The sequence below is a fragment of the Carcharodon carcharias genome, chromosome 27 (genome assembly GCF_017639515.1).
Source record: "Carcharodon carcharias isolate sCarCar2 chromosome 27, sCarCar2.pri, whole genome shotgun sequence".
Classification (NCBI taxonomy): domain Eukaryota; kingdom Metazoa; phylum Chordata; class Chondrichthyes; order Lamniformes; family Lamnidae; genus Carcharodon; species Carcharodon carcharias.
Window position 1 is genome coordinate 15,729,392 of NC_054493.1, and position 23,666 is coordinate 15,753,057.

General features: G+C 46.1%; 1 protein-coding gene and 1 gene segment (V, D, J or C); both read left to right on the plus strand.

Annotated features, from left to right (window-relative positions):
* Positions 1-8,534: 8,534 nt before the first annotated feature.
* Positions 8,535-9,442, plus strand: LOC121270296. The segment is given in 2 exon segments: positions 8,535-8,586; positions 9,075-9,442. Coding segments are annotated over 2 exon segments (420 nt in total).
* Positions 9,443-19,651: 10,209 nt separating this feature from the next.
* On the plus strand, positions 19,652-19,984 carry LOC121270617 (ATP synthase subunit epsilon, mitochondrial-like). Its single transcript, XM_041176002.1, has one exon. The coding sequence runs from the start codon at positions 19,695-19,697 to the stop codon at positions 19,848-19,850; it is 156 nt and encodes a 51-aa protein (XP_041031936.1). The 5' UTR covers positions 19,652-19,694; the 3' UTR covers positions 19,851-19,984.
* The last annotated feature ends 3,682 nt before the right edge of the window (positions 19,985-23,666 follow it).

The window sequence follows — 23,666 nt, forward strand, 5'->3', positions numbered from 1 at the left end:
GCTGACTGTGTGTCACACGAACATGGCGGAAGCCCTTCTGCCCTCTGGGTGACACTTGCCGACCAGGTTTCAGGAATATTTCAGGATTGTTAGCCTCTTTCTCGATGATGATGAAATCCCACACTGATTATAAAGGAGTGCGCAGCTGATCAATAGCAGGAAAGGCTGTTTACCTGGTACATTGCTCCTGTTATGGATCTGTAGGTCCAAGTGCATCCCATAGTTTGTTCTCTTGGTTGCTCCTGGAAACAGTTGGGTGAAGTTTGATCCGAGGCGAAATTCGTTTCCTCTCGGTGTGCGTTTGAGAGACTGACAGCGCTGCTGTACATTGTGGTTGCATCTGCCCGGGATTCTATTCAAACCCCAACAGACGGAAACTCTCACTAACAGTGCAAAGGCAGGTTTTGTACAGGGGTGAGACTGCTTTCTATCACTGTGAATCTGAAAGCGCAGGAATAGACGGCAGAGTCAGTCAGCTCGAGATAGTCATACTGATTAATTTCTTCGCGGCCTGGAGCACAATAGAGAAACGGAGTTTGGCAAAATCTGCTCTATATTCATTACCCTCTGAGAATTTCCTCAGTATGTACTCGGGCTGGGAGTCTGGGTGTTGTCGGTACCAGTATAAATAATAGTTGCTCTTGGCCGTATCATAGGTACAACTTAAAGTCATCGCTTCTCCTTCTGTTTTAACATCTGAGGAGAGCGGCTGAGTGACAGAATCTCTGTGACTGAGATCCGAAAAACATGTTCAAACAGATAAAGATACACTGATATATTCAAAATTCAGATTCAATCAAAGTTTTGGAGATGAGGGAGAAGGTTGCATGTCCACAGTTACCTCACAGGAATGTTCCTCACAGAAACCAAATGCTGAGCAACCACATTGTCACCCTGTACAGGAAAGGGGAGGGGGGGGGGGGGTGGTGGTTGATACTTGAAGACACCTGTTCTGATCCCGCACTTAATAACCTGATGACGTGTCTCAGGGTGCTCATACATCACTTCCCTGTCTCCCCAGTGACACTTTGAGATGGGTGGGTGTTGATCTGGCTGTCACCAACCTGGCCCAGTCAGAATCCTCAAAGAACGAATTATTCCGCTTTAGAAACGGGATGGGAATGGAACTTTTTTCTGGTTATTGTACCCGACATGCAAGGATTGTTAATGGATTTGGTTTATTTCCAGGAAATTTGTTGTCGACAGTGCTCTAACCTTTACCATCGGACGGTGGTAATCGTGACTCCAGGGAAATTTCCCGCCCGTTCAGTTGACCACCAATGAGCCAAGCACCCGCTGTTAATAGAAAGCATTGTGATCACTTCCGTGTGGGTTACACCCAGTTAGACAGGTAGAGAGAAGAGAGGGATAACTGAATGGGTTGGAATAAGGGCCCGGGCCGGCACAAGTGCTGGGAGCCATTTAGACATGGAGAATATATGGAAACACGGCAATTCAGGGAAGGTTCACCAGGCTGATTCCTGGAATGAAGGCGCTGTCTTATGATAAAAAATTGAACAAGTTGCGCCTATATACATTGGTGTTTAGACGAATGAGAAGTGATCTTATTGAAACATATAAGATTCTGAGGGGCTTTGGCAGGGTGGATGCCGAGAGGAATCCGACAACTAGGCGGGGACGGTTTCAAAGTAAGATGTCTCCCATTTAAGGTGGAAATTCATTTTCTTGAAGATCATTAGTGTTTGGAAATCTCTTCCCCACGAGGAGGAAGTTCGGTTACTGAATATTTTGAAGGCTGAGTTAGACAGAGTTTTGAATGAACATTGTGCCAAGGGACATGAGGAGCGGGCGGGGACGTGGAATTAAGGCAGAGTTCAGATCAGCCATGACCTGGCATTGCGGAGTAGGCTCCAGGGCCGAATGCCCTACTGTTGCCGTTACCTCTTCTGTTCTTGCCTTCTGATATTTCAGTACAGGATTTGAGGCATTTCGCTTTATTAATTCAACTGACCTGGCAGTTCCTGTTTCTGTGAATCTTTGCTGGTGCAGCACTGAATTAATATGCATCGCAGAAACAAAAGTTTACATCATTAAACTAAAGACTGAAATAAGTAAATTGTCAAAGAAAAATGGAGGTAGTCGATGAGACGGGACAGACATGGAAATCACATTGAAGTACTAAAGGTCCATTAAGTTTGCACAGCTGCATTTGATATTTTTTCATATAAATACAAGTTGAAACACCAAACTAATACAATTCTGCACGTGGAATTCGCAAGTTCTTGTTGAGTTTGTACATTCAGTTTGCCGATTAAAGAATCTCTCCTGAAATTCAGCATTGAGAATGAATTATTGCTCTGTTTATGGGAGTAAGAAAGGCCTTTGGTGGGAGCTGACAAGAACTGACAGTGTATGCTTTTATCCAGGATTCACTTTATAACTTTAGCCGCGTGGGGCACAAGGCACAAAAATATATGGCGTTGTCGGAGATCAGGACAATGCTGTCCAAAATCTTCGCAATCTTGGTTGTTTTATTAAAGGTAGAGGAAAATCGGCCAGTGAAGTCCAGTTTCCTGTTCATTGTCCCTACGATAATATAAGCCATGTTTCATGGATGGTGCCCTGAATATTGACTATTTAAGAACACAGTAAGGTTAGGATATCTTATATTCAAGGTACAGAAAAGTATGACATTGCTTTCTTCTTCAAAAATCTATTCGGGAACAGCCAGTTGCACTTCGTGCTTGCGGCTCCATTCTAAAATAAAATAAGAGTCAACATCAAAAATATCCGCTTCTTCAACATCGTCAGTATAGGGAGATGGTAGCCTAGTGATACAGTCACTGGGCAATTGTTCGGAGACCCAGGTTAATTCTCCGGGGAAATTGGTTCAAATTGGTTCAAACCATGGTAGCTGGTTAAATTTCAATTAATTATAATCAAGAACTGAAATCTAGCCTCAGCAATGGTTGTGCAAAACTGCCATTGCGGGATTTATCTGGTTCACCGATTTACTCTCTGGAAAGAAATCTGGTCTGGCCTCTATGTGGCTGCAGACCCACGGCAACCTCGTTGATTCCTAACTTCCTCCAGCAATGACCTAGCAAGCCACTCAGATCAAGGGCAATTAGGACGGGCAACAAATGCTGGCCTTGCCACGAAAGCCCAATAACGAATTTTAAAAAGTTATTAATTCACCAACATAAGATCTGAGTTACAGCAGTCAGGAAAACAGCTTTTTTTTAATTGGGAAGAAATGCCAATTGAGAATGGTTTAATGATGAGGATCGGTGTCCTATCGTTCTGCTTCATTCTCTGCCAATCTGTAACTCTTCAGTTCGGGGAATCTTCTACTGGAGCAGAAACAAAGATCCCCACCCGACTGCACTGCTGCTGCAACCAATTCCGAACAGGGAACATCAGCAGAAATTCCTGCAGTAATATCGGGCAGGTAAGGCGGATCAGAGCGAGATCAGTGAACTGAGCCTGGGAGCCTTGGTGCCACAAGGCTTGTTCCCGTCATTTCCAGTTCGGAACCATAAGACCAGAAGACCATAAGACATAGCAGCAGAAATTAGGCCTTTTGGCCGTCAAGTCTGCTCTGCCATTCAATCATGGCTGATAAGTTTTTCAACCCCATTCTCCCGCCTTCTCCCCGTAACCTTTGATCCTCTTACCAATCAAGAACCTATCTATCTCGGTCTTAAATACACTCAATGGCCAGGCCTCCACAGCCTTCTGTGGTATGAATTCCATAGATTCACCACTCTGGCTAAAGAAATTTCTCCTCATCTCTTTTCTAAAAGGTCTTCCCTTTATTCTGAGGCTGTTCCCTCGGGTCCTAGTCTCTCCTACTAATGGAAACATCTTCCCCACGTCCACTCTATCCAGACCTTTAAATATTCTGTAAGTTTCAATCAGATCCCCCCTCATCCTTCTAAACTCCATCGAGTATAGACCCAGAATCCTCAAACGTTCCTCATATGTTAAGCCTTTAATTCCTGGGATCATTCTCATGAACCTTCTCTGGACCCTCTCCAGGGCCAGAACATCCTTCCTGAGATACGGGGCCCAAAATTGTTCACAATATTCTAAATGTGGTCTGACCAGAGCCTTATAAAGCCTCAGCAGCACATCCCTGCTTTTATATTCTAGTCTTCTCGGAATAAATGCCAACGTTGCATTTGCCTTCCTAACTACCGACTCAACCTGCAAGTTAACCTTAAGAGAATCCTGGACTAAGACTCCGAAGTCCCTTTGCACTCCAGATTTTTGAATTCTCTCCCCATTTAGAAAATAGTCCATGCCTCAATTCTTCCTACCAAAGTGCATGACCTCACAGTTCCCCTAGTGGTATTCCATCTACCACTTCTTTGCCCATTCTCCTGACCTGTCTAAATCCTTCTGCAGCCTCCCCGCCTCCTCAATACTACCTGTCCCTCCACCTATCTTTGTATCATCTGCAAACTTATCCAGGATGCCCTCAGTTCCTTCATCTAGATCAGTAATGTATAAAGTGAAAAGTTGTGGTCCCAACACTGACCCCTGCAGAACTCCGCTAGTTACTGGCCGCCATCCTGAGATTAACCCCCTTATCCCCACTCTCTGCCTCCTGCCAGACAGCCAATCTTCTATCCATGCTAGTACCTTGCCTCTAACACCATTGTCTTTTATCTTACTGAGCAGCCTCCTGTGCGGCACCTTGTCAAAGGCCTCCTGGAAGTCCAAGTAGATAACATCCATTGGCTCTCCTTTGTCTAACCTGCTCGTTACCTCCTCAAAGAATTCTAACAGATTTGTCAGGCATGACCTCCCCTTGAATAAACCATGCTGACTTTGCCCTATTATATCATGCACTTCCAAGTATTCTGAAATCTCATCCTTAATAATGGACTCTAAAATCTTACCAACGACTGAGGTCAGGCTAATCAGCCTGTAATTTCCCGTCTTTTACCTCACTCCCTTTTTAAACAGGGGGGTTACATTAGCGATTTTCCAGTCCTCTGGGACCCTCCCTGACTGTAGTGATTCCTGAAAGATCACCACTAACGCCTCCACTATCTCTTCAGCGATCTCCTTCAGAACTCTGGGGTGTAATCCATTTGGCCCAGGTGATTTATCCACATTCAGACCTTTCAGGTTTCCTAGCACCTTCTCCTTGGTAATGGCCACCAAACTCACCTCTGCCCCCCGACTCTCTTGAACTTTGAGAATGTTACTCGTGTCTTCCAACGTGAAGACTGATGCAAAGTACCTATTCAGTTCCTCCGCTATTTTTTTGTTCCCCACTACTACTTCTCCAACGTCATTTTCCAGCGGCCCAATGTCCACTTTTGCCTCTCTCTTACCCTTTATGTATCTAAAAGAAAAACTCTTGCAATCTTCTTTTATATTACTGGCTAGTTTACCCTCATATTTAATCTTCTCCTTCCTTATTTCTTTTTTAGTTGTTCTCTGTTGGTCTTTGTAGGCTTCCCAATCCCCTGGTTTCCCACTGCTCTTCGCCGCATTGTATGCTTTCTCTTTAGCTTTTATGCTGTCCCTGACTTCCCTTGTCAGCCATGGTTGCCTCGTCATCCCTTTAGTATGCTTCTTCTTCCTAGCAATTAATTTTTGCTGTGTCTCCCAAATTACTCCCAGAAACTCCTGCCATTGCTGTTCCACTGTCTTTCCTGCTAGGCTCATCTCCCAGTCAATTCTGGCCAGTTCCTCCCTCATGCCTCCGTAGTTGCCTTTATTCAATGGTAATATCATTACATCAGATTCCAGCTTTTTCCTCTCAAATTGTAGGGTAAATTCTATCATATTATGGTCACTTCCTCCTAAGGGTTCCTTCACCTTAAGTTCCCTTATCAAATCTGCCTCATTACACATCAGTAAATCTAGAATTGCCTGTTCCCTAGTGGACCCCACCACAAGCTGCTCCAAAAACCATCTCGTAGACATTCCATAAATTCCTTTTCTTGGGATCCACTACCAACCTGATTTCCCCAGTCTACCTGCATATTGAAATCCCCCATGATCACTGTAATCTTGCCTTTCTTACACGCCTTTTCTATTTCCTGGTGTATGTTGTGCCCCACATTCTGACTACTGTTCGGAGGCCTGTACATAACTCCCATTATGGTTTTTTTACCTTTGCGGTTCCTCAAATCCACATACACAGATTCTACATCATCTGACCCTACGTCAATTCTTGCTTTCGATTTAATTTCATTTCTTACTAACAAAGCAACCCCACCCCCTCTGCCAACCTGCCTATCTTTTCGATAGGATGTATATCCTTGGATATTTAGCTCCCAGTCCTGATCTCCTTGCAGCCATGTCTCCACCACACCATACCTGCCAATTTCAATCTGCGCCACAAGCCCACTTACCTTATTTCCTATACTGCGTGCTTTCAGATACAACACCTTCAGTCCTGTATTTCCCGTCCCCTTTCTCATTGTCATCGCTTTATCTGATGTGTGTGAAGTTAGATACCTAGCGCTTTCCAAACACTCTGTCCTATTTTGTGTTCTGGAGACTTTAATAGCCTCTCCTGGGCTCTCCTTTCTTTTCAGTTTTTTCATAATTTTCCATGAAGTTGAATCCAACCCCGCCACATGCTAACCTGCTGCTTTGTTTCCCATTAGTCATACTTCTTGGAGTTTTACCCTTCCCTCACCCCCGCACTTTCTAGTTTACAGTGCTGTTGACCACCCTGTTTACCCTTTTCACTAGAACGTTGGTCCCAGATCGGTTCAGGTGGAGACCATCCCAACGGTACAGATCCCTCCTGTTCCAATACTGATGCCAGTGCCCCACGAAATGGAACCCCTCTTTCCCACACCACTCCTTTAGCCACGTGTTTACTTCCCTTATTCTCACGTCCCTATGCCAATTTGTACATGGCTCAGGTAGTTAACCAGAGATTATAACCCTTGAGGACCTGTTCTTTAATTTAGTTCCTCGTTCCTGATAATCCCCAAACAGGTCCTCTTTCCTAGTCTTACCTATGTTATTTGTCCCGACGTGGACCACAACAACTGGATCCTCCCACTCCCTCTCCAATATCCTTTCAAGCCAGTCAGAGATGTCCCTCACCCTGGCACCGGGCAGGCAACATAACATGCCGGACTCTCGATCCTGCTTACAAAGGATGCTATCAATTCCCTTAATTATAGAATCTCCTACAACTACCACTTGTCTTTTTGCTCCCCCCTTTTGAATGGCCTCCAGCAGCGAGGAACATGTGGCAACGGCGCCCACTGGCGGTGACACAGGGAACTTTACACTGTCCCAATCATCAGTAAAGCATAAGTTCATCAATTGGGCTGTTTCCAGCGGCCTTTTATTGAGAGACGTGTTTCAAATAATTCACCTATACAAATATGCGCAATGGAAATATGAGTGAGTTAAAAAGAAAATGAATTTTGACTTATTTCGGAATCTCTTCCTTTCTGTCTTTCTCGTTTTGCATTTGACACTCGTCATTTCTCACTTTCTTTAATTTCCCCTTCCGTACCAGTCTAATTTTCTGTTCCTTACACGACATTCTCAAGAGAAAATTCGTAAAATGGGTTCCAGGATTTTGACACAGCGACACTAAAGGAACGGCAAGTCAGGATGGTGTGTAGGGCTTAAAGGGGAACTTGCAGTTTATGGTGTTCTTATGTGCCTGCTGCCCTAGGCGGAAGCGATTGAGGGTTTGGAAGGTGCTGTCGAATGAGGCTTGACGAGTTCCTTTCATCACATAATTTTAAATGCAGACATAAATTTCCAGTGGAAACCAATGGTTCTGATGGTTAAATGGTAAATTACTGCGAACAGGATTATTTTTAAAATAAAAATGCTGTAAATATTTCTACTGATCAACTCACCCCAAGATCACTGAGCCGTGAGCTGTCAGCACACTCTCATTCTACTCAAATCCATCAAATAGCAATCCCCTCCCCTCTGCTATATAATTCATGTGAAGTGTGGCGTATCTCTATTTACCGCATTGTTCGTATTCAAATTCCACCGGCCGCCCGTATCGGCTGCGGGGAGTTCTCATACTCAGAGAACAGCTCCTTTAATTGGGGGTTCCAGCTCTGATACTAGAACAACATTAGCAGTTTTTCTTCTCTATTTCTGCCTTACAGATTGAACCTGTTAAAGGGCCAACATTCTGCTTAATCCCTACAAATTATCTGTGACGAGGTGAGTAAATTCACTTTTAGAGATTGGCAGATTTATAATTACTGATGACATAAATGGATGTGGGGATAGTGTGGGCAAAAGGCATTGAAGTGGATGATCAGCCATGATCATATTGAATGGCAGAGCAGGCTCGATGGCCTGAATGGTCTACTCCTGCTCCGATGTCCCCATGTTCCTCGCGCCGATAACATGAATTCGAGATCAAAGGAGACGTGAGCTGATTGGTTGAATTAAAGAATAAAGGAGTTTTAAATTTATTGGCTGTCACCTGATGACGCGTCAGCAATTAACCAATCAGCAGAGAAAGAGATCTCTTCCCAATTCCTGACTAAAACAATTTCAGCCTCAGCCCGTTCTGATCAAATCCGCCGCGAGCTCTCTCTGCAAACATGTCTCCTGTTACTTTGTATTTATTCCTCACAGCTGCAGCTCTGTTAACCGGTAAGTTCACAAGTTGCCCAACTCTGTGTTTCGCATCTTTGTCAGGCACTGCATTTAATCGGACAGTTTGCTCAACACATGGGGAGCGATTGACTGATCCTGAATAAGAAAAATCATCCGGATCCACCTCGTCAAACACAGAGGTAGGCGAACTTAGGGAATGAGAACAGAAGATTTGGACAGGGACTCCAGTCCCCACTGGGGCTAGCGAGGGACTTTGACAAACTCGAGACTTCCAAATCCACAGACCGTTTTCAGTTTTCATTTCAGAACACAGCAAATGAAAGGGAGAATTTGATCTTAGAATGTGCATTAAAGGATGCTTTACACAGTCAATCTTCCCGATACAGCCCCTGAGCTGCGGGAATTATAGTTATATTTAACTGTCCTGACTTATTTCTCGGGTAACTGTTGGGGGTGTTGGACCGTTTCTGGGGGATTGGCAGTGAAGTGGCATTGTGTAATTTAATGTCTCTGGGCTCTTACAGGACATTGTAGAGGAGACTCCGTTTCACAGACACCGCTTGCAGTCACAGCGAGTGAAGGAGACGATGTTCAATTGTTCTGTAATTATACAGCTACAGGCACCAGCAATCCCTCTCTGCTCTGGTACTGTCAGTATCCCAGCGGATCCATGGAGTATCTGCTGTGGAGAAGCAGATACAGTGGGAACACAGAAAGAGTTGCGGGAAACCGTTTTTCAGCGGATTATGATTATGCGAATCGCACCGTCCCGCTGACAGTGTCTAAAACAGAACTGAGAGACTCCGCGGAGTATTACTGCGCACTGAGACCGACAGAGACACAGAACTGGGTTGAACCTGTGCAAAAACTGTCAGAGCTACACCCAACATAACCGTGCGTTAGGCAAACATTATAACGTTTTGATCGGGGCTGAGTTTGTACTGATTCTTGAATGTTCGATATCTCGTAATTTTAATTCTAGCCTTTACTCTCATTCGTCATACACATATGATTAAATATATTAATGCAGATATTTTATGGAAAAAATTGAGTATTTATATATCGCCTTTTGTGATAACCCAAAGTCATGTGATCTTTCACGTCCACCTGGGAGGGCAGAAGGTTCTCTCGATTGGCCGCCTCACCCGAAAGCCGGTCCTTCTGATAATGCACCCTTCCCTGAGGACTGCGCTGGGGTATCAGCATTGATCCTGGGACTCAAACCTCTGAAAGGGACACAATGTACACAATGTACACACAGAGTAAACTTTTCCGGTCATTTAACCGAATGCTGCAGATTACATGTAAAATATGTTCTTAATGAGTAACTATTGCTTTCTAGGCCTTTAGGTTACAGAGGTTATAGCTGCAGGGACAGATATTGAAGCGACACACCGAAGGGCAATGGACATTGGAGTAACTTTGCCCTTGTTGCTTCTTTTAAAGATTAGTCACCATCTTATGGAATCTGCTCATTGTGTATAAGTTGTCTCTGAACCAGCAAAACACTCAGACCAAATTACCCTTGTGAGCAGGGTGCAGTCAAAGGCTCCAGAAAACTGACAGGGGTGATGGGGACAGGGCCATGTTTCTGTTATTACCGCACTACATTACATTTACACTGGCTCTGTTACTGCTGCATGTTGCTCTCTATCTCTAAGGCATGACCCAGCAATTACTAGACGTACCCATGTCTCTGAATTACAATAGTCCAAACTCATTTTTCATTATTTCGATTAGGCTATACATCAATTACTGTACTCGGTTATATCTGAGTTTATATTACATTAGGCCGTGCCTTAATTGCTGCTGCACCAGCCCAGGCCCATTTTAACATTGCACTACCCACTGTCGTTGTTCTGGTTCCATTGGGCTCTCTCTCTCTCTCTCTCTCTCTCTCAGTTATTACTTCTATCTTTCTAAATTTTTTCTACATTGCATTGACTATGTCTCTGGCGCCACTGCACTTGGTACTATTACTTCTAAACCAAGTCTCAGTTATTACTTCTCATTACCGTGCCTCTGGTTATAATACAGCAGGACTTGTGCCACTTGTCCCTTTACGAATAGCTCTGAGTTTGTATTTGAGCATTTGGAGAAAGTTTCTGGACATGTGGTTTAGCAGGACACATAAAACGTACTGCAGTTCCCACATGGTGCAGGATTACCATGCAATGGTCTGCCCCTCAGATGCTCTTCCATGTAAGCCAATCGTTACTTCCAATGACTAAACTGTAAATTAATATAAATATTTAAATAAAATTAAAGAATTAAATACTGAAACACTTACCAATAAGCAAAATACACGAGATAACAGAAATCCAAAAAAAACACAAAATAATTAGGAACAGGGCAGAGGTGGGAAGAGACGGTTTTACGTTAGAGATAGGACCTGAGCTCAGTATCTACCATCATGGCTTCTGCTTCGTGGTGACGCCAATGCATGGTTTGGGTGAGGGGTGACCACAGAATTTCCAACCTGCACTTTTCCCACAAAGATGATAGAATCACCCACGTTGCCAGTGTTACAAATGATGGGCATGAATCCGTGAGATAATTTGTTTGTTCAACAAAGTGTAACTAAGGTGCATGTTGTAATGTAATTGACCCTGTGGAGACTGTCACAGGGAAGAAATGAGGAATGCTTTGATTATGTCACAGAGCTAAATTGTGCAGCTTGGAGAGTTCCCTCACTTTCTGAAAGGCGATGCACGGACCAGCAAATGGCCCTTTCTATGCCATTTACTATCCCATCCTTGCCGTTGTTGGTGTCCCAGGTAAGTTATGCATCCCAAATAAATTCTTTACTTTCTTTGCAATAATTATATTAGGTGCATTGCGATCTTAAATATATTCAGCAATTAGACGAATCTACATTGCCATCAATGGAAGGATTTTAACAGTTACAGTACAATGAGTTCCCAATGGGCAGGTCCCGTTGTTAATGTGTTCAAAGGAATTAGTTATAGAAATGCTTCACATAGGTGGGTGGAGATGCAAGAATTTGAATCTATTATCTATTTTGCATTTTGTACGTTTGCCTTTTATTTTGGCTAATTATATTTTCTATTCATTCAGAGGTTGTCGCTGTCACTGGAAAGGTCAATAATGTTCATTGCCCGTCTCCCATTTCCATCTGAGGAAGAGGAGTTGTGCAATTTTTTCTTCGAACACTGCAGTTTGATGCTGCTTCACAGAAGCTTTGCAAGCACATTGACACCGAAGCACCTAGGCATATATTAGGGCAGGCAAGTAAGTTTATGATCAAAGAGATATGGAGCATCGTAATGAAGGAAACAGTTGTAGCTTCGAGGAAAGGAATTTCAGAGATTGGAGACTCATCAGCTAAAGATGTAATATATTGGTGGAGCGATTAATATCAGGGTGTACGAGAGGGCAGAGCTGTAGGTACGCTGAAATCCCAGATGGCTGTAGTGCTGCATAAAGATCCAGGGATTAGGCGTGGCGAGGCTGTGGAGTGGTTTGAAGAGCAACATGAGAATATTCCAATGGAGGCATTGCTGCACAGGGAGCAAAGGGAGTAGGTCAGCGAGAGCAGGACTGATGGAAGAGCTGGACTTGGTGTGAGTAAGTGCACGATCAGCAAATGTTTTGTTTGAGCTTATCTTTGCAGACGATGCAAAGTGAGGCGTTGTCCAGGGGACATTTCCAATTGCCTGAGGCCTAGATGTAACAAGGGCATATACAAGGCTTTCAGCAGTGCCTTAGCTAAGGAAGCGTTGGAGAAGGGCAATATTACTGGTTACATTAGAAAGGTGGAAATATGCAGCGTTGGTGCTTGTGATCGATATGGGGAGGGAGGCGTTTGGAAGATAATTTCATGGTCAAACAAGATGCCAAGATTTTAAAGGGTCTCAAGCCTCAGAGGATGGACAATCAGAGGGAATGACTCAGCGATCAGATAGCAGGGTTCGTGGCTGTAACTGCAGGAGATGTTTTCTGTACTGACAAATATTTAATCCAGAATTGGGTGTGGAACAATTAGTATAGGCTTTGGTATTGTCTGATTCTTGAGGTGGCAAAGAACGGATGAGGAAATATTGTGTAACAGATTGGATGGGACATTTTGCTGCGAATATCTAGCTCATAATTAATATGATTTAGAATATAACTACTCATTTTAGGGATTAAAATTTAATTGTAGAAAAACGGTGCATCTACTTAAGAAACTGACAAAACAACACTGATTTAAATGCAGCTCAAACACGCTTGAATTTAACACACATAAAGTGCATCCTGTGTTTATGTTATAAGTTCACAGTAGATGGCAAAAAAATAACTTAAGTAATAGGCGACCCATCTTTGGATCTCCTAGTGTGCCAGGGAGTCTGGAGAGAGGGCAATTATATCCATTAGAGACATAAGTTGTTCCATCTCAAAGCATTCCATGATTTAATGGAGGTGGGCTGTTGGGGTAGAATTTTATTTTGTTTACGTTAAATGGGTGTTTGCTCAGAAAGCAGGCAGTTCCATTTGAGAACAGACAGAAGGGAGTTAACCTTGTAGCCGGCAGCAGTCAGTCAGTTTGGGACAGGCAGAGATAAAACATCCGCCAAGAGCTGGGAATCAGCTGCGTGACCAGACCCTTTACAGAAGCTGTGGGAGCAGAGAAGGCTAGTAGGAATCAGGAGTGCTCCTGATGTTTAAATCCCCAAGTAAGAAGGCAGTTGCGGTTTTGGTTTGGTGTACACTTCATCGCATTGGATTCAGAGTGCCAAAAGGATATGATTGTTCGTTAGGTCGATACTTAAAACAGTGAAAATACAACTTGTATTATCACCACGCGAAATGAGAGTACAATGCGTACAGCCTTGGTTTGGGTTTCGCGAGGGAAATAGCAATTGGAAGATTTGCCTTGCTTGTAATTACAGAAGTAAAGGAACAGTGATCCTCACAGAGCCTTGTGGCAGAAAGCAGTCAGCAGAAACAGTTTGCAAGCTGTGAGAAGGCAGTTGGGCATCTGCTGGCAATCAGAACAAGGAACCGAGGCACCCACAGTAGTGATGTATTAAATAAAAGTTGTAGGGTCGCTTAGCAAATAAGGTGATCGAAGCAGCCCCATAATATCGATCACCCTGTAATTAATTGACAGAATAATACCAAAAGAGTCCAGGTTTATAAACAAACAACTATAGCTAATAGCTCCTTATGCAAAAAACTCAGTTCCACTGTTTTACTTCCCCCCATGAATTCCGTTATATGTTACAGGAATATTAAATTCAGTTCTGCAGGAACCTCGGAGAATAACTGGAACACTGAGGAGAAAAAACGTGCATCCTGGAGGGTTGTTGCATACTTTTTCACCCAGAGTGCGGTGGGTGTCTGGAATTCACTGCCTAAGTTGGTGGTTGAGGCTGAAACGCTCAATCCATTTAAAAGGTGACCATCTGCATCTGAAGTGCTGTAACCTGCAGGGCTCGAGGCCGGGTGCTGGAATGTGGGATTAAAATGAGCGGCTAGTTTCTTCTTTTCTCTTTTTGGCCAGTGCAGACACGATGGGCTGAATGGCCTCCTTCTGCACCGTAACTTTTCTATGTTTCTATGACCCCTTCAGAAGTGAATGAATTTTCAAGAGTCTTGAAATGTTTAAGGGAAATCTTGCTGGGGTGTGTGTAGTAATTATAAACTACAGTTTTAAATTAGCATTGCTTGCTTTAATTATTTATACAGTAATGTTTGCTTTTGTTTAAAAACGTGAATCATGTGGCGTAGTTCATCAATTAATTACGAGGCATTCAGAGTTCTCCTTAAATGTTTTTGCGGCTTGGCCTAAATAGCCAAGTGGTTATGGTACTGGGTTTGTAACTCCAAGATCGCGAGTTCAAATCTCACAATGGCAAACTATGAAACAATGCAACTTCATCTGAAACAGATGGAAACAGGTTTGTACTCGAAAGAGTTACTAACCTTGCTGCCTATTAACATTAACCCCGGGACTAGACAGGCTGACCATGGAGTTCTTCAGGGTGTTCTGGGATGTCTTGGGGAGTGACTTCATGGGGGTCCTGAGGGAGAGCATCGCTACCGGGGAGATGCCCTTTTCGTGGCGCAGGGCCGTGATTGCCCTGTGCTAAAGAAGGGGGATCTCCGCCTTCTTAAAAACTGGCGCCCGGTCTCCCTCCTCAGCATGGACTACAAAATCTTCGCCCGAGCCATGTCTTCTCGGCTCAGCACCGTGCTGGACCACATGATCCACCCTGACCAGTCCTACACCGTCCCGGACCGAACCATTTATGATAACATCCATCTGGTCCGGGACATCATCCACCATTCCCAGAGGGCTGGTCTGTCAAGCGCCTTCCTGTCTCTCGATCAGGAGAAGGCATTCGACAGGGTGGATCACGAATACTTACTCGGAACTCTGCGAGCTTTCGGGTTCGGGACGCATTTTGTCGCCCGGATCCGACTTCTGTACACCGCTGCGGAGTGTCTAGTGAAGGTTAACAGGTCCCTGATGATGCCCCTTCACTTTGGGAGAGGGGTACGTCAGGGCTGCCCCCTGTCTGGCCAGTTGTATTCTATTTGCGTGGAGCCTTTCCTGCGCCTCTTGCGGAGGAGGTTGTCGGGATTGGTTCTGCACGGGCCGGGCATCGGGGTGGTCTTTTCGGCTTATGCCGATGACGTGCTCCTTATGTTTAGTGACCCAGCTGACCTGCGGAGGATGCGCGAGTGCCAGGATGTCTACTCTGCTGCTTCGTCTGCCAGGATGAACTGGGGTAAATGTTCTGGACTCCTGGTGGGTCAGTGGCAGATGGATCCCCTACCCGAGGAGCTCAGGCCTTTCACCTGGAGCAGGACCAGCCTCCTCTACCTGGGGGTCCATCTCTGCCCCGCTGAGGAATCCTGGCCGGCAAACTGGCAGGAACTGGAGACGAAAGTCACCGCTCGCCTGCGGCGCTGGACAGGACTGCTCCGAGTGCTATCTTACCGAGGTCAAGTTCTGGTCATAAACCAGCTGATCGCCGCCATGTTGTGGTATCGGCTGGTCACTTTGACCCCTCCCCCGGACTTTGTCACAAGAATCCAGAGACTGTTAGTCGACTTGTTCTGGGACAAAAGATTGCACTGGGTCGCTGCCGAGGTTCTGAGTCTCCCACTTAGGGAAGGTGGTCAGGTGCTAGTGTGCCTACGCACACAGGTGGCAACTTTCCACCTTCAGACCCTGCAGCGATACCTCTACGTCGAGCCTCCTCCTAGATGGTGTGCCCTGATGACGTATTTTTTCCGTCAGGTGCACGGCCTGAATTATGACGTGCAACTCCTGTTTATAGAACAGCTGGGCCTCGGTGGCTCCTTGCAGGCGTTGCCCGTCTTTTACCAGGACCTGATCAAAGTCTGGAAAGTGGTCGCCTCGCGATGCAGCTCTCCCCCGTCAGGAGTAGCGGCTATCATCAGAGAGCCGCTGCTCAGGAATCCGCCCCTCCGTCCTTTTCAGTGGTTGGCGGAGAGGAGGGCTGTGGCCGCAGGGGTGACCAGGATCGGGGACGTGGTGGGTGGTGGAGGACTGGGCTGGATGCTCCCGCAGGAGTTGGCGTGACGCGCGTCTGTGAGTGTCCAGGTCACAGCCGATGCCATCCAAGACCTGAGAACGGTCGTGCTCGGACCCGACGTTATTTTGGGTCTTGAGGTGGCCCAGGTGCGCGGTTGTCTTCCGTCTGAGCGTTCCCCTGTTCGGACAGAATTCCACATTGGCCCCAAGCCCCGAACCCTCCCTCGGGTGCTGGTGCCCTGCAATATGAGCCGCCTCGGGGACATGCCCTCTGTGCCTTTTGGCACGGCAAAGAGGGGCTTTTTGTACGGACTGCTGCTGCACACCTTCCATTTTCTCGCCCTTGTCCGTCGACCGGACACGCCCTGGCATGCCTTGTTGCCGTCCGGCGGCAGAGGCCCCCAATGGGAGGCCCTCTACAGAGGTGTCCTCCCCCATTCTTACGGGGACCTGGGTTGGAGGGTGTTGCATGCAGCAGTCCCTTATAATAAGAGGATGCATAGGTTCACGGACTCTCAGGACACATGCCCTTTTTGCAGTCTTGTGGAGTCCGTGGACCATGTGTACATAGGGTGTTGTAGACTGCACTCCCTTTTTAGTTATTTGAAAAACCTTTTATTGATGTTTTGTTTGCACTTCAGCCCCACGCTCCTGATCTATGGGCACCCGGTGCGGAAGGGGGTCGGGAAGGAGGAGGACCTCCTCATGAACCTGCTCCTGGGCCTGGCCAAGTTGGCCATTAACAGGTCCAGGCAGCGGGCGATCAACGGGGGAGTCCCGCCCGATTGTTTGTCCCTCTTGCGCGGCTACGTTCGCTGCCGGATGTCCCTGGAGAAGGAGCACGCGGTGTCTGCTGGCACTCTCGAGGCCTTCCGTGCTCGGTGGGCACTGCGGGGACTGGGGTGTTTTGTTGACCCCTTTAATCACATTTTGATTTAAAGTTTGTAAGTTTCCTTTAAACTTTGTTCTTGGTTTTACTGCTGACCTGAATTAGGGGCTGTGCCTGATTTATCCCAATTTTGTTGATTTAGTTTTCATTTAAAAGATTATCAAGAGTTGAAATCTCACGATGGCGAACTATGAAACAATGCAACTTTATCTGAAACAGATGGAAGCAGGTTTGTATCCGAAAGAGTTAAATGTTTTTGCGGCTTGGCCTAAATAGCCAAGTGGTTATGGTACTGGGTTTGTAACCCCAAGATCGAGAGTTCAAATCTCACAATGGCAAACTATGAAACAATGCAACTTCATCTGAAACAGATGGAAACAGGTTTGTACTCGAAAGAGTTACTAACCTTGCTGCCTATTAACATTAACCCCGGGACTAGACGGGCTGACCATGGAGTTCTTCAGGGTGTTCTGGGATGTCTTGGGGAGTGACTTCACGGGGGTCCTGAGGGAGAGCATTGCTACCGGGGAGATGCCCTTTTTTTACAGCTGACCTGAATTAGGGGCTGTGCCTGATTTTTCCCAATTTTGTTGATTTGGTTTTCATTTAAAAGATTATCAAGAGTTCAAATCTCACAATGGCAAACTATGTAACTTCATCTGAAACAGATGGAAACGGGTTTGTACTCGAAAGAGTTACATGTCCTTCATGCATGACATTTAAAAGATTATCAAGAGTTCAAATCTCACAATGGCAAACTATGAAACAATGTAACTTCATCTGAAACAGATGGAAACGTGTTTGTACTCGAAAGAGTTACATAGAACTTCTGCACTTCCACTATCTCTCAGTTCTAAACTAGGACAAGCCGGTTCAAATCATGACATCACCCCCACAGGCTCTACCCTGCAGATAACCAGCTGATCACCGCCATGTTGTGGTATCGGCTGGTCACTTTGACCCCTCCCCCGGACTTTGTCACAAGAATCCAGAGATTGTTAGGCGACTTCTTCTGGGTCAAAAGATTGCACTGGGTCGCTGCCGAGCTTCTGAGTCTCCCGCTTAGGGAGGGTGGTCAGGCGCTAGTGTGCCTACGCACACAGGTGGCGACTTTCCGCCTTCAGACCCTGCAGCGATACCTCTACGTCGAGACTCCTCCTAGATGGTGTGCCCTGATGACGTATTTCTTCCGTCAGGTGCACGGCCTGAATTATGACGTGCAGCTCCTGTTTATAGAACAGCTGGGCCTCGGTGGCTCCTTGCAGGCGTTGCCCGTCTTTTACCAGGACCTGATCAAAGTCTGGAAAGTGGTCGCCTCGCGACGCAGCTCTCCCCCGTCAGGAGTAGCGGCTATCGTCAGAGAGCCGCTGCTCAGGAATCCGCCCCTCCGTCCTTTTCAGTGGTTGGCGGAGAGGAGGGCTGTGGCCGCAGGGGTGACCAGGATCGGGGACGTGCTGGGTGGTGGAGGACTGGGCTGGATGCTCCCGCAGGAGTTGGCGTGACGCACGTCTGTGAGTGTCCAGGTCGCGGCCGATGCCATCCAAGACCTGAGAACGGTCGTGCTCGGACCCGACGTTATTTTGGGTCTTGAGGTGGCCCAGGTGCGCGGTGGTCTTCCGTCTGAGCGTTCCCCTGTTCGGACAGAATTCCACATTGGCCCCAAGCCCCGAACCCTCCCTCGGGTGCTGGTGCCCCGCAATATGAGCTGCCTCGGGGACATGCCCTCTGTGCCTTTTGGCACGGCAAAGAGGGGCTTTTTGTACGGACTGCTGCTGCACACCTTCCATTTTCTCGCCCTTGTCCGTCGACCGGACACGCCCTGGCGTGCCTTGTTGCCGTCCGGCGGCGGAGGCCCCCGATGGGAGGCCCTCTACGGAGGTGTCCTCCCCCTTTCTATCGGGGACCTGGGTTGGAGGGTGTTGCATGCAGCAGTCCCTTATAATAAGAGGATGCATAGGTTCACGGACTCTCAGGACACGTGCCCTTTTTGCGGTCTTGTGGAGTCCGTGGACCATGTATACATAGGGTGTTGTAGGCTGCACTCCCTTTTTAGTTATTTGAAAAACCTTTTATTGATGTTTTGTTTGCACTTCAGCCCCACGCTCCTGATCTATGGGCACCCGGTGCGGAAGGGGGTCGGGAAGGAGGAGGACCTCCTCGTGAACCTGCTCCTCGGCCTGGCCAAGTTGGCCATTAACAAGTCCAGGCAGCGGGCGATCGACGGGGGAGTCCCGCCCGATTGTTTGTCCCTCTTCCGTGGCTACGTTCGCTGCTGGATGTCCCTGGAGAAGGAGCACGCGGTGTCTGCTGGCACTCTCGAGGCCTTCCGTGCTCGGTGGGCACCTCGGGGACTGGGGTGTTTTGTTGACCCCTTTAATCACATTTTGATTTAAAGTTTGTAAGTTTCCTTTAAACTTTGTTCTTGGTTTTACAGCTGACCTGAATTAGGGGCTGTGCCTGATTTATCCCAATTTTGTTGATTTGGTTTTCATTTAAAAGATTATCAAGAGTTCAATCCTTGGTTTTACAGCTGACCTGAATTAGGGGCTGTGCCTGATTTATCCCAATTTTATTGATTTGGTTTTCATTTAAAAGATTATCCAGAGTTCAAATCTCACAATTGCAAACTATGAAACAATCTAACCTCATTTGTATAAACAGATGGAAACATGTTTGTACTCGAAATAGTTAAATGTTTTTGCTGGGCGCCATCTTGGCCGAGGCGGTGAAAGAAGTGAAGTGAAGATGGTGGCGTTCTGGAGGCAAGCCGGCTTGAGCTACATTCAGTACTCTCGAATCTGTGCACAAGCGGTGAGGGCTGCCCTAAAGCCCCAGTACCAAGCAGAGGCAAAGAAAGCGGCAGATGTAAATGTTAAAATCAACAAGCTGAAAGAGACCTGAGCAGTTTCTACAGACCTGAGCTTTTGGATATGAGAACACTTTGACCCATCATCCTGAAAGATGGAATTGCAAATCCACTTGAAGACTGTGTCTGCAATACTGACCAAATGTTAATTAAAAATATAGATCTTAAATGATATTGGTCCCTAACAAGATCGTAACAAGTGGCTGGTATTTAGAGTGAGATCTTTAACTTTTTTCTCTCTCTTTTTCTCTCTCCTGCAGCCAGTTTGCTGGCGATCATAATCCTATCCCGAGGGCATTGCGGACTCTCCCGGTGCATCACCTACTACCTGTAAGCAAAAACGGTAACAGATTTCCTTGTCATGATCACCGCCGTCATCCTCAACCGGTTTGGTGGCATTTACTTTCCACCCTGTCCACCACGCCGGGGTGCACGGTCAGCAACCTGCTGGTCTATGCCACCCGGGATGGCTCAGTCTGGCTGACAGTGGCCTTCACCATCGACCGTTTTGTGGCCATCTGCTGTCAGAGCCTAAAGACCAGATACTGCACCGAGAAAACTGTGTCGCTGGTTATAGGACTGGTCTGTGCCTGAAGCTGCATCACGAACATCCCCTTCTTCTTCACCTGCCAGCCCTTGTACATCTTGGACGGGATGCCCTGGTTCTGCGACATCAAAGCCACCTTCTACACCTTAACTGTCTGGCAAGCCTATCTCTGGCTGGACCGCATCTTAATGCCATTTCTCCCCTTCTTCCTTATTCTATTACTTAATGCCCTGACTGTAAGGCACATCCTAGCGGCCAGCAGAGCCCGCAGGAGACTCCGAGGCGCCGAGAATCGTGGGGATTCTGAGATGGACAACCGCCATCTCGCTCAGCTTCCTCCTCCTGTGGGTCATCTATGTCGGACATTTCCTCTATGTACAGATTACGGGTGAGGCCTACTTCACCGGCCTCGATTTCAATGATCCGCAGTACATCCTTCAAGAGACAACCAACATGCTCCAGCTGATTAGTTCCTGCACCAACATCTTCATTTCCGCAGTGACTCAGGCCAAGTTCCGAGGAGAGTTGAAGAACCTGCTGATGTGTCATTTCTCCACTCTCAATGGTTGCTTTAAACGGTTCCAGAATAATTAAACATTCGCTTCTCCCTTTTTAAGCGCCAACTCCCATTACTTGCTCCTGTTGTTTCTCCTCCACCAGAGCGGGTCTGTATGTGGCACTTTATGTCCCTTAGCTGAAAAAAAGTGTCGTGGGTTCGGATCCCATACCAAACACAGAAACTCTATAACCCCAGGCCAAAAGTCCCCGGTTGGCAGAACTGAAGGAATGCTGCACTGTCCGAGTTGTCATCTTTCTGGATGAGACACTAAACCGAGATCCGTGTGTGCAATCTGAGGTGAAATGTAAATTACCTCACGGTCTCTTCGTAAAAGAACAGCAGGAAATATTCCCCGTGCCCTGGGCCCATATTTATCCCCACATGCACCTTTGAAACCAATTCTCTGCTCTTTGTTCGTAGAAACTTCTGCCGCGTTTCTTATATTACAACAGTCACAACAACTGGAAAGAACTTAATTGGCTGTTAGGTGCTTTTTAAAAATCTGTTATGCAGTTTGACTTGCGCTGATAGGCTTGGTGCATTTAAATTTCATTTTGCATAATTAAATATTTTTTATTCATCGGATGTGGCTGGTGTTGGCGAGGTCAACATGTATTGCTCATCTCTCCTGAGAAGATGGAATTGTGGTTTTACGTCAACCATCGCAGTACCTATGTTGGGGATGCTTCAGAGGAACTTTAACAAACAAAATTGATATAGAACGACATAAGGAGATGTTGTGGTCGACGATCATAAGTTTGATCAAGAGACAGGTTATAAGAATTCCAAAGAAGGAAGGAGAGACGGAACCGTCGATTATGATTAGGGCCTCGACAGCTGATGCTACTAGAACCATAGAACCATAGAAAAGTTACAGCACAGAAGGAGGCCATTCGGCCCATCTTGTCCATGCCAGCCCGAGGACACCCAGATGCCCTTTCTTAACCCACCTTACTGCAGCCGGCCCATACCCCTGCAGCTTACAGTGCTTAAGGTGCAGATCCAGGTACTTTTTAAAAGAGTTTAGAGTTTCTGCCTCTACCACCAACTTGGGCAGCGAAATCCAGACACCTACTACCCTCTGCATAAAAAAATTCTTCCTCATGTCCCCCGTTCACACTCTGCCATTTGTCTTGAATCTATTTCCCCGGTTCTAAAACTCTCCACCAAGGGAAACAATTTTATCATGTCCACTCTATCTATTCCCCTCATTATTTTGTACACCTCAATCAAGTCACCTCTCAGTCTTCTTTGTTTGAAGGAAAATAACCCCAACCTGTCCAATCTCTCCTCGTAGCTACACTTTTCTAACCCTGGCAACATTCTTGTAAACCTCCTCTGCACTCTCTCCAGAACTATTACGTCTTTCCTGTAATGTGGTGACCAGAACTGTACACAATACTCCAGTTGTGGCCTTATCACTGTTTTATACAATTCCAACATAATATCCTTACTTTTATATTCTGTAACTCTGCCAATGAAGGAGAGCATTCCATATGCCTTCTTTACAACCTTGTCTACTTGAACTGCTCCCTTTAGGGACCTGTGTACTTGTACGCCAAGATTTCTCACTTCATCTACCCCTCTTAGTATATTCCCCTTTATTGTGTAATCCCTGCAACTATTTGACCTCCCCAAATATAGACCTCACACTTGTCTATGTTGAAATCCATCTGCCACTTTACCAACCACTCCACCAACCCATCTATATCGTTTTGGAGATTATGGCTACCCTCTACACTATCCACTACTCGCCTAATCTTTGTGTCATCTGCAAATTTCCCAATTCTACCCCCCACGTTCACGTCCAAATTGTTAATATATAACACAAACAGCAAAGGTCCCAACACCGTGCCCTGTGGAACATCACTTGAGACAACTTTCCATTCGCAAAGGCATCCATCGACCATTAACCTTTGTTTCCTGTTACAAAGCTAACCTTTTATCCAGTTTGCCACATTACCCTGAATCCCATGGGCTTTTACTTTCCAGACCAATCTTCCAGGAGGGACCTTGTCAAATGCCTTGCTAAAATCCATGTACATGACATCCACTGCACTACCTTCATCAACCCTTCTTGTCACTTCCTCAAAGAATTCAATCAAATTTTTGAGGCAAGACCTTCCTTTAACAAATCCATGTTGACCATCCCTGACTAGTCCATGCCTTTCCACACGACAGTTAATCCTATCTCTCAGGATTGATTCTGCTAATTTGCTCACCACCAATGTAAGACTAACTGGCCTATAATTGTTTGGCATTTCCTTTGATCTCTTTTTAAACAATGGAACTACGTTTGCATTTCTCCAGTCCTCCGGCACTCCCCCTGCATCTAGTGAAGATTGAAAAATCATCCTCAGAGCATCTGCTACCTCCTCCCTGACTTCCTTCAGCAGCCTTGGAAACAATCCATCTGGCCCTCGTGACTTATAAACTTTGAAGTATTTCAACCCTTCGAGTACTTCCTCTCTCTTTATGATTATCCCGTCCAATATCTCGCAGTGTTCCTCCTGGACTACTATATCTACATCCTCCCTTTCCTTTGTAAACACAGAGACAAGATATTCATTCAAAATCCTTAGCGCCACTGATGGATCGATTAATATCAGGGATACACAAGAGGGCAGAATGGGTGGTACGCTGAGATCTCAGATGGCCGTGGGGTGTTACAAGAGGCGGATTGATGAGACTGTGGAGGTGTTTGAAATTTTGAAGAATCAGATTATTAAAACCGAGCCGTTGTCC

Bases quoted from the DNA above. Each gene is read 5' to 3' on its own strand.
- LOC121270617 (XM_041176002.1), top strand. From the start codon at position 19,695: ATGGTGGCGTTCTGGAGGCAAGCCGGCTTGAGCTACATTCAGTACTCT.